The 17,016-nt window shown below is 42.4% G+C and overlaps 1 protein-coding gene and 1 pseudogene across 2 annotated transcripts in view; one reads left to right on the top strand and one right to left on the bottom strand.

The window, feature by feature from the left end:
- Window positions 1-17,016, top strand: part of Mocos (molybdenum cofactor sulfurase) — a 52,104-nt gene that overhangs the window by 16,416 nt on the left and 18,672 nt on the right. Inside the window, exons 6-11 of one of the 2 annotated variants that reach the window (XR_010041452.1) lie at window positions 988-1,187; window positions 3,054-3,170; window positions 5,209-5,661; window positions 7,585-7,747; window positions 14,009-14,087; window positions 14,518-14,617. Coding sequence is in view for 1 of the 2 variants with exons in the window: in XM_003474002.4 (XP_003474050.1) it covers window positions 988-1,187; window positions 3,054-3,170; window positions 5,209-5,661; window positions 7,585-7,747; window positions 14,009-14,087 (1,012 nt within the window). In the remaining variant the exon portion in view is untranslated. The remainder of the gene's footprint in view (window positions 1-987; window positions 1,188-3,053; window positions 3,171-5,208; window positions 5,662-7,584; window positions 7,748-14,008; window positions 14,088-14,517; window positions 14,618-17,016) is intronic. The other variant, XM_003474002.4, reaches the window with a different exon arrangement.
- LOC134471793 (large ribosomal subunit protein uL15-like) lies at window positions 15,403-15,834 on the bottom strand (annotated as a pseudogene).

Below are 17,016 nucleotides of genomic sequence, written 5' to 3'. Positions count from 1 at the left end.
CAGGACTGGGGCAGAGGGATTCATGGACAGGAGGGTCACCCTGATAGTGAAGCAGGGCGGTAAGTGGGCATTGTCCAAGACAGAGGGAGAAGGTGGTCAGACAAGCCCTGAAAAACAAGCCTCTTCCAAGAAGTATGTTAGCAGAACCTTCCACCCCCAACCACAGGTGGCAGCATCTAACAGGACTTGGGGCACCTATGAAAGCACAGGTTGACAATCCTGGTCCACATTATAGCAAACCTTGATTTTTTTCCTATTAAGTTGCTTTAAAAAAAAACTGTGGTAAAAAATATATATATATAATGAAATTAGTAAATGCACAATTCAGTGGTTTTAGGTACACATGGTTGTGCAACTGACCAAAATGTTTTCCATCCAAAATGTTTTCATCATCTTAAGCTGAAATTCTACCTGCTAAACTAGCTTCTTAATTCTTCTTCTCCCTAACCTCTGGTGACCACTGATAAGATACACCTTTTGCCTTGCTGTTCCAGATACCTTATATAAAGGAATAATTCAGCGTGTGTCCTTTTGTGTCTAGTTTATTTCATTTAGCATAGTATTTTCAAGATTCATACTTGTTAAACATGTATTCTTAATTGTTTAATTCTTTAATTGTATAAAGTGATTTAAACATTAATAAAAACAAAGTGCAAAAATATTTTAATAATAAAATTGTATATTTTTGCCATCTGCTATCAAAGGGTCTAAATCATCTGAATTTTAAGTAGTACTATATAGATATACACACATATATTTAAAAAAGAGAATGACAAGAATTCCTATAGAAAAATTCTGCCTAAACTATTTTTCAGTACCAAAGACTTAAACCTTTATCATACAGGCAATTCTGTACCATTTACACGAACACTTAAAATCATCAATGTGTGGTCCAGGTTGACCAGCTGTAGTGATCTTGTTTCCTTACAAATGTGAGAATGACTTTCCTGTGAGGTTCATGACTCTGCTTTTCTGCTTGGCATTGAGGTGGCATGGAGAATATTGCACAGCACACCTTCACACTGGCTCGGTACACCTATGCCACCCTGTCATCTCTTCGCTACTCAAATGGAGCCCCAGTGGTGCAGATTTACAGTGACTCTGAGTTCAGCAGCCCTGAAGTTCAGGGTCCAATCATCAATTTTAATGTGCTGGATGACAGCGGGAACATCATTGGTTACTCCGAGGTAGGTTTGCTTTTCTTACAGATGAACAGAATTGCTCTTTTCTGGAATTTGAAAATTTTACTGAGCCTTGAAATTTGCAGTGGAGGCCTCTATACCCCTGGAAATAGCTGGGATGAAGTGCAGATACTTCTGGGGAGCCCCAACCCTTGCTCTCCAAGTCTTTATCTCTCAATCATCCAGTTCTAGCAAGCCAGGCTGTGGATTTTTCAAGCCCTTTTTACTCAGGTAAAGTAGGAAATTTTAAATTGGAAGAGAGAGGCTGATTCTTTTGTTACCAGTGGAACAGGTGATAGCTTGCCATCACGAGAAGACAGAAAAGTACTGTGGACAGAACCACAGCTGAAGTCATTTTGTTACAGACAGCTTGGCATCTGATTGCATATCACCACGTTGTAACATCATTCGTGGCAGATCTCCTTTTCTATGAGAAGCAGAAATAGCCCACAGAATTCTGTTCATGATTAATTCAAAGAATGCTCTTAGTTTTTGAATCTTTCTGACTTGGACTCAAGATACAATGGAACAGAGACAGACCATCTCTCCTGTGTGCAGCCTAAATTTCTAACCCACTGTGGCATACTACAGTGGTCTTATTCTTCCAAGTTTAGCTGACCATTTTGCAGCAGTGGTAACCAGGACCGTGAGTTTGGGGGTTGAAAAATGGTCATGGGGAACTTCTGTCCTTTCTGTTAGGGACTGAGGATTTCCCTAGGAGCTGGCCTGTGAGTAGAGACCAAAATCTGAAGATAGACTTGTCCAGTGATGCTGCTGAGTTCTTTCACCCAGGGCTAGGGACCTCTTGGATTCCACTGACAGGTTTTTACGCCACTGGATTGTTAGCTAAGGATGAAGGAAGAGTTGTTTTTCTAAGGCTCCTGGTTCAGCCAGGAGGTTATTTCTTTTTATTCTAATAGACCAGGGAGTCGGCCACAGTGAGGACAACTATGGTCTTAACAAGGTTCTGTGGGAGGTCCCCTTGCCCAGCTGACAGCTCAGTCCAGCGTGGTGGCTGGCGGACTACAAGGCACACCATGCTTCCATGTGGCTGCCTCTGGCCATGCCACATATGAGTTCAAGGGCTTAGCCATCTGGGCACAATGTATTCATTTCCCCAGCTGCAGGTGGGTGACTCCTCCCTGACTTCAGCCTGAGCCATGTGGACTGAGAATCTACTCCAGGCTCTGTGGCCCTGAGGGAGTGGAGTTCTCAACCTACAGCCAAGGTTCAGGATGAACCTATTATCCTGGGGGCTCCAGGCAATATGAATGACATTCCTGAGCCTCCAGAGGGCAGGAAAGAGCCTTGGGAACTTCTGCACTGAGCAGCAATTCTGAATGTACCAGAAGTTGGAGAAATTAGGAACAGGAAATAGATATCACCAGGTGTTGGTGGTGACCCTTGTGGGCCAGGCTGGGAGCCCAGGTGATGCAGTGCCTTGCTGGGGCTGTCAGACTCTGCAGCCGATGCTGAGGAGCTGCTCAAGTCCCCAACGCCACTGAGTTATTCTCGTGGCCCTCACTGGAAATGTGAGTTCTTAGGATTTAGCCTGTTTGATATTTTCACTTTTCTCAAGCATACTTCTACAATTCAGCTGGAGATGCTTTAAATTCCTGTAATATTTTATAAAATGTTTAGTAAACCCACCATAGAGCATACATCTTAGAGCAAACTTCCAAGCTCAGATTATCTTTTCTTTTTTGGTGCCGGGGATCGAACTCAAAACCTCGAGTTTGCCAAGTAGGCACTTATGCTCTTGAACTAAACCCCCGTCCCAGGTATCGTTTTATTGTTAGGACACTGGTCTGAAACTCTCCCAGGCCAGCAGAGTAAAGCGGGATATCTGAAAATATCATATTTGATCCACAGGTGGACAAAATGGCCAGCCTGTACAACATCCACCTGCGAACTGGCTGCTTCTGTAACACAGGGGCCTGCCAGCGGCATCTGGGCATAAGCAACGAGATGGTCAAGAAGTATTTTGAGGTCAGTACAGGACCCTGAGGCCCAAGCATTGGGAATCATGGTGGTTACACTTGTGGCTGGTCACCTGTCTGGTAGGGGCTGGCCATTTGGGCTTATTTCTTGGGACTTTTCTGTGACTGTACAAAGAAAAAAGTGAGTCATCAAGAACGGAAAATATTTTGGGCCTCAGATGTAGCACAGTAGCAAGGCTCTGAGTTTGAGTCCTGGTTAAAAAACAAAGCAAAACAAAACAAAAAAACCCAACAGAAAATATTTTAAGATACTATTTCTTGCCTTTTTTTTAAAAGATAGAGTCTCACTATGTAGTTCTGGCTGTTCTTTTTTCCCCTCCCTTTTAAAATTTATTTTGAAGGTAGTAAAATACAACAGAACCAGACAGAACAAAAGCCAGTTGAGACAGTGCAGTGAAATTGGTACAGAACGTCATGGCACGTTACTGGGATAACAGTAATAGATGCCATAGTGTATCTCGTTATCTTCACAGTAGTTGTCCTTTCAATGAAGTATAGCAAAATCAAACCAAATACAGAATGTTATAGAACTTATCAAAACAGAATATTGAATAAAGCAATATAATTAGTTAGAACAAAGCAAAACAGTGATAACAATATTGCTTTCAAAGAGATGTTAGAAGGAAATCCCCCCTATTTGCTATATTGCATACAGTCAACCTCCCAAGAGATGCTCAGACCTCTGGCTCCCATTTGCTGCTTATCAAGGGGGTGAGCGGGTTACTTTCTTTCCCAGCGCCCTAAGTTCCAAGATGGTAGGGTCTCGAGAAACACTGGCTGGTTCTCCCCCTGGGCCACCCACCACTTTCTCAAGCCATGTCTGGCTGAATTGACTATATAGCCCAGGTAGGCCTTGATCTCACTTCAATCCTCCTGCTTCAGCCTCCCGAGTGCTGGGATTACAAGGCACGTACCATCATTCTTGGCATTAAAATATCATTTTCATGGCAGTGCTTTTTGGTTCGTTTTTTACTTGCAGGGCAAAAATGTAAAGTCAGAGAGGGCTGTTAACAGGGGATATACTAGTACACACTCTTTAGTCTGGTTTCGTCACCTTCGGGTTGGGGGTACAGTAGAATTCTTCCACAGTTTTAAAGATTTTGTGTATCCAAGAATCCCCACCCTTCCTGTCTATCCTCAAGGCTGAGGATTTTTACTCTAGGGTACAGTTTGTTTTGAACTATTTCATAAGAATATTTTGAGTGGCAAAGTGCCCTGATTTATTTTGAAATAATTTATAATTTGAGTTTCTGTTGGTTGCTCTGAATATTGAAACAGAGAGAGAGAGAGGAGCGGGAGGAGAGGGAGGGAATGGGTGGGGCAGAGAGGGTGGCAGAGGATCAGAACATAAACAGATGCAGTTCCTGACACAGCCGTGCCCCTGTAGGATGCCATCGCCACATCTCTGGGTGACCGGCTGGACTCACTGGTGTGGTGTCCCAGGCAGCGTAATGGTCACACCGATCATCAGGCAGCGGGACTTGGGGATGACCTCCTCCTGCCTCTCCTCCCTATCCTGGGAGGGACAATCAAGTTGACACAGGCCTTTACAGTGGCCTTGGCCGCCACCTCTGCCCTTTCCACCTCCTGGGGGCCATTCTCAGGTCGCAGGTTCCCTTCAGTCCTAGAGAGGCCGATAGTCTCGGGTGGCCAGCAAGTGTTTCTTGGGCCTCAGTCCTGGTAGACTACAAAGTCAACCTCTCAGCAGGTCTGAAACTTTGGCTCATCTCCCGACCCCTCTGTGGGTCAGCGGTGCGGCAGCTCTGGGTGAATGTTCTCCTGAAGCATTTCTCTTCAGCTCTCCATGGCTCCTTGAGATTGGTATCAGCTTTAGTTCACAGCTGTGCAGAGCGAGATCCGGGGAGAGGGCCCTGTGTGTTCAGAGCTGTGTCTCAGCAGCACAGCGCATATTAGTGTTGCAATCTGATCTCCTGGGTTAATTTAAAAATTATCAAATTTGTTTTACAAAACTGTTTCCAGTCATGGTGTATGAGCCCTCCGGTTGATTTATTTCCTTTTTATTTCAGGCTGGTCATGTCTGTGGAGACAATATTGACCTTGTAGATGGGCAGCCCACCGGCTCTGTGAGGATTTCCTTCGGGTACATGTCCACATTTGAGGATGCCCAAGCATTTCTCAGGTTCATCATAGCCACTCGCCTGGGCTCACCAGGTGACCAGCATGTCCCTCAGGCTAGCACTGAGGAGGCCAGAACCCCATCTGCAGAGGGGAAAGTGCAGGACATGCTCACTGCCGCTGGAAGAGATTGTATCTCACTTCAGAAAGGCATGGACTCTGGGGTTTGGAACAACTCCAGCTCCACTATGAATACCATGAGTTTGTGCCCCACTCTGAGCAAGACCACCAACACCCAGCAGACTCCTACAGAGGAAGCTGCAGGCATCCTGCCTGGGGACCTTGGGCCACACAGTGTCACCAACCTTTACCTCTATCCCATCAAGTCCTGTGCTGCATTTGAGGTAGGGGCCTTCTCTTTGCACAAAAACTGCCTCTCTTTAGATTTTCTATAAAGTTTGTTTTTTCCTAAATAAACTGAAGAAAGGATATAGAAAGTGAAAAAAGCATGCAAGACCCAAAGCATGCAATGAGAGTGCTGTGGGTGTGAAAAACTCATTCTCATTTTGCCTTCTTTATTGGGCGCGTAATGTAGGCTGGCTTTTGAATGGAACTCTGCTTACAGGGACCCCTCAGAGCCTCCATTTTTGAGTGGTGAACACCTCACTGCTGGTAATCACCATAGCTGTGTTTCCTTGAATGTATGTGCTGGCACCTTGCTGAAACATTTGATGCTTCCTGCATTTGATACTTAAAGCAATCACGTAAGGAGCATGGCAGCATCATCCTCAGGTGTGGATCCCTAAGTTAAAGTTAAGCACTTTGCCTGCATCACTTGCTGATAGACGACAGAGCAAGGATTTGAACCTGGATCTGCTTATCCTTAGGTCTTTGTTTTGTGTGATTTGCTCTGCTCAGTTTTCCCTGTGGTACCAAACTATAGTCAGTTCTATACACAGGTTCTGCATCCACTGATTCAACCAACCACAGATCCAAAATATTTTAAAAAATACACTATACTGGATGAATACACACCTTTTCTTCTTGCCATTGGTCCCTAAATAGTACAGTATTAATAACTACTTATATAGTGTTTACATTGCATTAGGTATAAACATAATCTAGAGACGGAAACTAGATGTGCACAGGTTACACACACATACTACACTGTCTGGTGTAAGATTTCAGTATCTCGAGGGGATCCTGGAACCCGCAGGACAACATGCACTACATCTGCAAATGGGCTGGCCAAGTGGTCCTTATACCTGGAGGCTTTGGCTGGCAGCTAGCCCTCATCTCCAAAAGGCTGTGTCCCCTGCTGTGGCCAAACTGAGACTGTATTTCTATAATCTTTCTATGTGTCCCAAGTCCTAGACTCCTGAGTCTCTGGCATGACAGGTTTTTCAGCTCCTCATCAGATGTACCAAGGTTGGGGCTATTCTTTGGCCTGCATTTTAGGGTGTTCCCAAAGGAGTGTGGCCTCCAGGCCGAGACCGTAAGCCAAGACTTCATCCCCGCTCCTGAACAGAGGCAGGTGAGGACTCTATACAGGACTCTGCCTTCAAAGCTGGTGTGCATTTTGTAGCACAAACATGAAGAAGGCACAGCAGGCATACAGGTGAGGAGGCTGAGCTTCGTAAGGGTGTAATTTTCCTTGAATCAGTAAGCTGATTACACTAGAGCTGCAGAATGAGTCTTGACATTCATTTTTCCAAATTATCCTGATCCAGCCCTAGAATCAACCACTTCTCCAAGGAGTCCAAGGAGTTCTTTTTCTTGGACAATGGTATTAAAAATCAGGATCTAGGTACTGGGTATAATTTGTATTTTTATTTTGTAGAAATAGGAAGAATTCAGGAAAACTCACAAACTTAAAGTAGATCAACTCAGCTTCCCAGAATAGCCACAGTTTGTAATGAGAACCATATCTATAAAGTTAGGAGGTTCCTGGACATCACCCACCATAGAAGAAGGGTGCACGAAAAGCAAGAGCCATGGGCTCTTGAGGGGAAGGGTTCTGGAGATGGGGTAGGACAGAATACACTCTTGTACTCTTGGCATTTTGTGCATGAATGTACCTTACCAACTCAGAACAGGCTGAGGTGGACGGGGTTGGGGACCGGCTCTGGAGGCTGCATGGAAGGTATCTCACTTCCACACCATTGTATCCTTGCATTGCCCTCTTTGTTTTGCTTTCTTTTCCTCCCCTTCTTCCTCCAGGAGTATATGCTGCGTTCATGGCATCCACCTGCATGTGTGCACCCCTGTGTGAAAACATGAAGTGCATTTTTGACGAGCTCTAACCTAAAATACTATCTTTTGTTTAGGTGACCAGGTGGCCCGTAGGAAACCAAGGGCTGCTGTATGACAGGAGCTGGATGGTTGTGAACCACAATGGCATTTGCCTGAGTCAGAAGCAGGAGCCAAGACTCTGTTTGATCCAGCCTTTCATCAACCTGCAGCAAAGGATCATGGTCATCAAAGCCAAAGGTTCGAAAACATTTCATTTCTGAGGGTAGCTGCAGAGAGAGCTTTCACACTCAGATTAAAGTAAACAAATGTCTTTGTGCCACCTAATGTTAAAAATATTCTAAAGTGTTGGCTGGGGATTTAGCTCAGCGGCATAAGCACCTGTCTTGCAAGCAGGTGGTCGTAAGTTGGATCCCCAGTACCAATTAAAAAAAAAAAATTCTAAAGTGAAAGTGTAGGACAGGCAACAAAAAGCTTGTTTCCTTTTTGTTTTGGGAAATTACTGCGAAGAGTTAACAGTTTGACAATCCAATCAGAAAAGAAAGAGTTCTAATCTTGGAGTTGTATGGTGTCCTTTGTACTTACCTTCTGTCTTTGTTACTTTTCTTATTGCTGAGACAAAATACCCAACTCCCTAAGTTAAAGGAGGAAAGCTTTACTTAGCTCACAGTTTATAGGTTTCAGTCCATAGTCGGGGCTCCAAGGCAGAGGGGCATGGCAGAAGGCATCACAGAGGAGAAACAGTGCATAGCAAGCCAGGCAGGAAGCAGAAACAGCAGCAGCCAGCCTGCCTTTCCTCACTCCCTTTATATTCCATCCAGCCTATAGCCCTAGTGATTGGTGCCACCCACAGCCAGGCTGAGGCCTCCATTATCCACATGCAGAACTACGCTAAACCCATTTAGTTATCACACATCCTTAATCCCAGCATCATACCCCACCTCCAAAAAAGCTCTCCCACAGTGACTGCGTGAAGCTCCAAGAGACATCTAGATGCAGGCCATAGCACCTTCCTTCTCTCCCTTCACTCATAATGTGCATTGTAGGCCTTGATTCTTCCTTGGTGGTTTTAACACATGAAAAAGTATAGAACAGTTCTGTCCAATAGAACTTGTGATGAGCGAACATATAACATCTACACTGCACAGTTCAGTGGCCACTGGTCACCTGTGGCCACTGGGCCCTTGAACTGAATTTTAAATTGTGTTCAATTTCAAATAATTTTGATAGCTATATGTGGCTTATGACTACAGTGTTGGATTCATAGGCCAGAGAATATAATATAATATAGTATAAAATATGATACATAATTATAGCATCTAGTTTTAACGAATTGTAACATTTGGCCACATTTCTTTAAGATTCTTCTCCTCTTGTGTTCCTACTTGTGTAGGCATATGTCACTATATATGTATGTCTTAGTTACTTTTCTCTAGTTGCTGAGACAAAATACCTAATTCCCAAAATTAAAGAGGGTAAGGTTTATTTAGCTCACAGTTAGTGGAGGTTTCAGTTCGTATTCAGCTGGCTCCCAGTTAGAGTGGATATGGCAGAGGGCAACAGTTCATGGCAGTGGAAAGCAATAAGAGCAGAAAGGGAGGAATGTGAGAGAAGACTCTTTGTCCCTTATATTGTATGTAAATTACCCACCGTAGGGAGGGTATAGCACTCACACCTATAATCCCAGCATTGGACCATGAATCAGTCACAAACTCTGGAAGCCTGCCCCCATGACTGCATGAGGCTTTGGGGGGACATCCAGAAACAAACCATAGCAATGTATATATGTATGTATTTATCCTTGTACTGGGGATTGAATTTAGGGTCTCAACACCAAGGGACATGTCCGGCTCTTTTTATTTTTTGAGACAGCATCTTGCTAAGTTGCCCAGACTAGGCTGAATTTGAGATCCTCCTGCCTCAGCCTCCCAGAGTGCTGGAATTATAGGCATGAATGACCATACCTAGCTATCCTTTTTAAAAGAAATGATGATAAAACATTATAGATATGGCTGAAATTCTCTGTGTGCCCTTCGTGGGCCTTATTCCCCTGCCTTCCTCACCCTATCTACCATTAACATAATATTCCAGTTTTTCCCCTAACTTGTAGATAAGCTTAAGTGAGGTACTATATTTGCATATATTTATGATCATATTTCTTGACTGTGGCTTTTCTATTTTAGTCATTTATTTTTCCGTAAATCAATAGGCCAATATCACTATTGTTACAGAATGAGTCTTGATAGCTCTGTCTTCCAAGGAGTTAGGCTATTCTTGGCCTTTTGTTCTTCCATATAAAATGTTACACATATACATATTTGTGTAGCCATCCCCACAGTCAAGGTACAAGCGTCCTGAAAACTCCTTTGTGCAAGCCCACTGTAGCCTGCCCTGCCCTTCAAACTGCTAACCAGAGATCCTTTCTCTATCACTGTAGTTTTATCTTTTTGAGAATGCTATATAAAAAGAATCCTGTAGTAGGTGATCTTTTGAGGTTGGCTTTTTTTACTCAATGTGATGCTTTCATGATCCCTTCAAGCTCCACAGGGAACAGTAATCTTTCTTTATTGTTGAGCTGTGTTCCAAAGTATGAATGCAACAGTGTGTTTTGTGCATTCATTCATTGAAGGCCATTTTAGTTGTGTCCAGTTTTGAGCAGTTATTGTCAACTTTTTGTTTATGTAGAATTTTGAATAGATAAATACTGTGATATTTGAAAAGTCAGTCTCTCTAGCTGCAACCTCTGTGAGCAATGTCAAGGATGTCCTTCCAGAAACATATCAGTTTACTTAAGGCATTATGTACGAGTGATCCCCACCAGATCTGCCGCCACCAAAGGACTGATAAAGCCCAGGGTCTTTTGGCCGGTCAGCAGCCTCTGGTCCAGCTGGGCATCCTATACTTCCCTGAGCTCTGGCTGTGGGGCCACATAGTTATAGAGTCCAGACCTCCAGTGGATGAGTGTCATTCCACATAGTGCTATCCAGTTTTGAGCAATTATTAATTGAACTGTAAGTATTTACGTGAAGGTTTTGGGGTGACAATATATTTTTATTTCTCTAGAAGAACTGTGCTGGGAGTAGATTCTCAGGTCATATGGCAAGTGTATGTTAACTTTAAATGAAACTTTTGGGCCGTTTTCTAGAGTGGCACCATTGTGCAGTCCATTCAGCCACGTGTGAGACTTTCAGTTGCTCAACATCCTGCCAGCTTTTGGTGTTGACAGTATTTTAAATTTTATTTCTTTTAATAGATGTGTTGTGGTTTTCGTTCTTGGTTTTTGTTTGTATTTTCCTATGGATAATGATGTCAAGCTTCTTTTTGGGTATTATTTGTGTTTCTTACATAGATTGTTACAGATATGGCTAAAAGCTAATTGTTTACAGATTTTCTTGTTATCCTTCCATTATTGACATTTAGTTTAATTCCCTTAAACTCTCCAAAAAAGTAAAAAAAAAAATTGTGTATGACTTTAATTCATTAAATTGGTTACAGTTCAGTTTATGATCTAGGATACCTATTACCGGGAACATTTCATGTGTATTTGAGCAACTATTAATTTAGTTTCTATTGCTATGGATTTTCCCATTATGGATAGATCACATAAATGGAATCAAACAATGTGTGATTAGCTTCTTTATTTTTGCAAAAACTATTCTTGTGTGGCATGTATTAGTACTTCATTTTATTGTGGAATAATAATCCACTGAATGGATTTTCTTTATCCATTCATCAGTTGGCAGATATGATTGTTTTCCTAAATTATTGCCCATTTGTATATTTTCACAAGAATGTCTTCAAGTTTTTTGCCCATTTTAAAATGGATTGTTAGTTCTTTTTATCATTGAGTTGTAAGAGTATTTTATGTATCCTGGATATATGTTTGTTCTTTAGAACTGCTTTAAAATTGTCTCCTTTTTGACTTTTGATAGTTTGGTTATAACTATTCCAAACTATAGTTGATCTCTTTGGTTCATTTTATTTGGCTTTGTGTTGGTTTCTTGGATCTAGGAGTCTGTTCCTTCTCCAGATTTTAGGAGCTTTCAGCTCTTATTTCTTCTCTCTTTTCTCTTTTTTTGGGCTTCCATAGTGTGTATATTGGTCCTCTTGATGGTTCTTCATAATTCCTAAAGCTGTCTTCCATCTTTTTCATTTCTTATTTTGCTTCTCTGATTGAGTTATTTCCAGTGACTGGTGCTTGAGTTTTCTCATCCTTTCTTCTGTTTAGTCTGCTGTTGAAACATTTGTAGTTAGTTACAGTTTTATGTTCTTTAGCTATTATATTTTTCAGTTATTAGGTTATTCAGTTCTTATGTTTTCTTTTTGGCATTTAAATTTTTAAAGATCTTTTTTGTCCAAACCCTCATTTTGCTCATAAATTGTACTCTTGACCTTGGTGAGTATTTTTATGAGAGTTAAGAAATTCTTCATCTGGTAATCATTAGGGACCATTCTGGAAATTTATCTTTTTTGTTTGTTGTTCTGGAACGTTTCCTGATTTTCCATTTTTCTGCACTCTCTTGTTGGTTCTGGGTATTAGACAAAGCAGGAGCTCAGACTTCCAAGCTTCTTACAGGAGACCTTCACCAATCTGCATGATCAGAGATCCTGAGGTTCTCTACCAACTCTTTCTCTCCCTTAGGAGAAGCGGGAAGCTATGTATTTGTCTGCCTGCTCTGAGCAGGGAAGAGGACCAATGGTATTTGCCAGCCCAAGCTTCTGCTTCCTTTCTCCCTGAGGTGGCTTAACTGTGCCAAACTTGTCACAGAGCTCTAAAGCAGTGAAGGCATAAGCCAGTCTGCAGTTGAGCACTCTCAGAAAAGTTGGGTGCTGGGCACACAAACCAACCCTTCTTCCTCCAGGGAAAGCTGGAGGGTGGAGGTCTTTCCTGGCCTCCATGGCACTGCACAGAGGGAGGGTCTCTGGGGACAGGGTGTCGTGAATGCCCCTACTGTCTTCAGTGAGCCTGGCTTTACATTTTCTGGGGATGCAGGAGTTTTTTAGTTAGGTCCTAATTTCCCATATCTTACTCTACTAATATTTTTGTTATCTTCCTTTCCAATTTTCATTTCTTTTTTCTTTTTCTTAGTACATTGCTAATCTGTCTTATGTAATATTGAATGGAGTAGTGTTGGAAGCCACAGTTCTCTATTACTGACTTGAGTTGCCACTTCCGAAGTTTCAAAAATAAGAATGATGTTTGTGTTAAATAAGATTTAATTTGTCAGCTAAAGTAGTTATTTTCTTATATTGTCAAAATCTTTATGACTAATTGTTAATTTTTACTGAATGTTTATTCTGCATCTGTTCTTTATTATTTTTTCTTATACTGTTAATGCAATACATTGTTTGTAGATTGTCTAGTACTGCAGTATCCTTGCTTTCTTTAGAAATAAAAATACTGCTTGTCAATAAATTTTAAACATATTGCTAAGTTTGGTTTGATAATATTTTGTACTTGGCATTTTTTATACGTATTTTTATTAGTGAGATTGATATATATGTAATCTGTCTTAGTTACTTCTGTCTCATTGCTGAGACAAAATACCTGACACCAAAGTTAAAAGGGGAAAGGTTTATTTAGCTGACAGTTTGTAGAGGTTTCAGTTCATCATCAGCTGGTTCCAAGGCAGAGTGGCTTGGTGGAGGCGCATCCAGAGGAGAAATAGTTCATAGCAGCAGAAGGCAGAAAAAGCAACAAGGGAGGAAAGGCCTTTCTGTCCTTTTTATCTTATCCCCACTGCAGGGGTTATGGTGGTGCCAAGCCAGTCAGTAGACTGATTTAGTAGTCACACACCCTTAACCCTAACATCACACACTCGAGATTCAGCCACTTCTGAAAAAGCTCTATGACCATATGAGGCCTGGGGGGACATCTAGACCTAAACCATAGTGTAACTTTGTATTGTTCCCTTTGTGTTTGAATTTGGTACCTAAGATATTAACATATATTATTTTAAACTATTATAAATGTATGTAACATACATATAATATGTATAACAAAGAAAAAGGAATAGTTTCCAATCTCAATGACATAGTAGGGTTTTTTTTAGGCAGTAATGACTTGATGCAAGAATTTAATTTAATGTTACATTTTTTACAGCATGAGGCTTCATGTCTGCCTGTCTATTTATAGAGGATTTAAGATAGCTTAGAGGATGATGACCTCAGAAAGTGGAGTCCTGTGGAGTGGAGAAATCTTTCAAAGTAATTTATAGAGCATCACAGGGACCGTGAGCATGATTGCTCCAGTGCAGGATCTTCTGCCAGGAAGTTGCCTGAAGCCACTCTGCTGGTGGTACTGAATAATGATGAAGAAAATCTCTGCTTATAATTTCTTTTTCATGTATGTGTTATAAATTTCTAAAACCCAACCATGCTCTTGATCCATCCAAGTTCCAGAGTCATTAACATTCTTGTAGGTGTCACAACCATGGACTTTTCTTGCATAGCTGTTCATTTGGTATGATGATAAACTCATCTATCCCCTTTGTTTATTAGGGATGGAGCCCATAGAGGTGCCTCTTGAGGAAGATAATGAACGGATTCAGATTTGCCAAAGCAGAGTCTGTACAGACAGGTAAGACTCTGAGGTAGGTGACAGTCCTGGCTATCATGGGCATGGTGGCACAGAGGAGAGGAGAGCACTGCCCTGTATGATCCGTCCTCTGCCACACTCCTCATCCTGTTGGTGGCACAATCCATTCTAACCATGGGCTCCTTTGTGTTCTTCATAACTACCACACACACTCCTGAGGCCTGGAATGCTCTTCCCTTGTTTCTTATTCTATAGCACTCAGTTCTTCCCCTTCACTGGTGTCCCCTCCACCAGGCTCTGCCCCAAAGTTCTCTTCTCAGAGGACCCCATGATCAACCCCGTGATCTCCGCCAGAATTTGACCCCTCCCTCTCCATGGCTTTGTTCATGTCCTTCCTGTTTATTGTTCCAAGCATACTCTATTTGTTCATTTATTGTTAGCTCTTCCCAGAATTCCTGTGTTCTTCCCGCAGAGCCTGGAACAGAGCTGGGTACACAGTATGGGGCAGGAGCACAAAGTACATCAGGAGGAACAGTTTAGAGGCCACTGCAGCAGCTCAGAGAAGCCCCATGGTGAGGGAAGAGACTTAGTTCACATTTTTCCGACTGGCTGATGGGTACAGAGTAGCTGGGAAGGGGTAGGATGCAAGTGGGAAGGTTGGCTAAACGCCTGAGTGGGCAACATAGGTGAGGGGAAATGGAAGCTCGACCAACGTCAGGGGGAAAACCAGGTGGGCCTCAGATATATATTCTGGAAATACTCCATCAAAACAAGTCGCTGAGTGGACCAGGAGGCCGAGGGTGAGATGTGTGTCACAGCATCCCTCAGGCTTCTAAAGTGGAGCATTCAGGTGACACACTGCAAGTTATGTACTGTAGAGCTGTGCAGTGTTACCTAATTTGCATTGTTGATGATAACACCTGCTAAAATCTAGGAAATGTTATGGCTTGATTATACATAGTTATCATGGAGTAAATCAAATACCCATGTCCCTTGTGATCTAAATCTGATCTGTACCTGAACAGCAAAGCTTACAATCATGGGAAACCTGTCCCATCTAATACCAACCAAATTCCCACCCTGACCATGGCAACTGACTATAGAACATACATTAAGGATTTCTATGTACTGAAACGATACAAGAATACGAATTGCCCATCAGTTACACAGTGAACTTGATAGTGGGTGGGGTGTGTTTGATTGTTGGTGCTACTCCATGGTATCAGATTGGATTATATTTCTACCTACACTGCTATGGACCTACACAATCTTGCCTATCATGACATGCTATTTTTTAAATTATTTTTTTTGAAAACCATATATTAGCATTTTAATGAGCCCCCCTTGTCCTGTGGCTTCAAGCCACCAGAATACAGGCAGCCCCAACACCCTTAATCTTCTCCTCAGCTCTGCTGCTGAAGAATTTGGCCTTAATGATGACAGGCTGCTGTAGGAGTTTTCCCTCCCAAGAACTTTGTGATAGCCCGGCCGCACTGCATCAATGATGGGACCTGCTCCAGTCTTGTTTTTGACAGCATTTACTCGTGTCTGCTGACTGACAATTTATCAAGGCTGACAGTTGGGCAGAAGCTCTGGGTTCTCTTTAAGTGGTAATGCCTCATACCAGCCTTCCCGAAGTAACCTGGGTGATACTTGCTGAAGTCGATCCTGTGGTGATGCCTCCAGCATTTCCCTGGCCTCTAGGGTACTTCTGGTGCTTGCCCATGTGGCCATGGCCATGGCTCACACGGCCCTGAAGCTTCCCGGTCTTCCTTAGTCTGGATGGCATGTCAGCAGCTGGGACCAAAGAGCATGACATGATATTTTATACTCAGATACTAGAGCTACATCCAAATTGGACCTGAGTACTTAGTGCCCCTGGGCAGAGGAGCCCAGAAGAGGGCGTGAAGATCCTGGAGAATGACTAGGCCCATAACACTGAGTATCACAGGCACTGGTCTCCTACTTGAAGGACGGCTGAAGAATTGAGACATACTCTAGCTTCTTGCCAACACTTGCTATAATTTAACTTTCTGCCAATTTAAACATTAATTACAGCACAATCTCAATGAGAGTAATGAATTTGGGGGCAACTCTTTGCCACATTGCTGTTACTCACCTGCCAATAGAAGTGTAGTCCTGGAGGGAGACCAGTAGTTACTCATCAGGCTCCGCCCTGCTTGTTCACTTCGCTCTACTGTATGTGGGAGCAGTACTTTCTTCCTGTTAATAAAGCTTTTCAGATGGCCAGCGCTAGGGATCTCTCCTTGGACCCATGGATACTCAGTGTAACAAACATGGACAGGGTGCAGTGTCTCAACACACAGGAGAGAAAGTTACACAGAGGAGTCCTGTTCACTTCCTCTCCCAGGACAGGAGGGAAACTATTTCTCCTAGGAAAAATTAAAGATAACATAGATTTTCAACAATATTATCTTGTAATCTCAAGATAAGATATCAACAATTTTATATCATAAATTCCACTGATGTACATTTGGAAGATTCTAGAAGATCCCCAAATTTTAAGACATTGGTTCAATAAATGTGCTTATTCTAGTACCTTATAGGCACAGTGTTCATTTTGCAAACCAAACACATCAGCCACATGATCTGGCTGTGAGGGAAAATGCTTCAGTCAGGTTCAGCGTGCAAAACCAGGACACATTTCAAGTGCTTCTTCATGCAAAATGCCTTTTGGGAAGATCTCAAATTCTAAGCTTTGTGCTTCTTAGTGTCAATAATTAATATAAAAATGACTATAAAGAGGAATTTCTATGGTGTTTAATCTGGTCCAAAGGCTTCTCCCAAGCCACATAGGATAGGGTTTCCTTGCCTTGATCTTCTGGCAGCCCCCAAACCACCTTCTGCTCCTAGGGGTACTTGGGGAATGTTGTTGTTTTGTTTTATTTTATTTTAATCTGACTTCTTGTGGTACACATAATTGTTCTTAAAATACTACATAAAAGTTCAC

The sequence above is a fragment of the Cavia porcellus genome, unplaced genomic scaffold (assembly GCF_034190915.1).
Source record: "Cavia porcellus strain 051 isolate PalLab524CR breed Dunkin Hartley unplaced genomic scaffold, mCavPor4.1 scaffold_20, whole genome shotgun sequence".
Classification (NCBI taxonomy): domain Eukaryota; kingdom Metazoa; phylum Chordata; class Mammalia; order Rodentia; family Caviidae; genus Cavia; species Cavia porcellus.
This window is presented reverse-complemented; position numbering and strand designations above follow the sequence as displayed.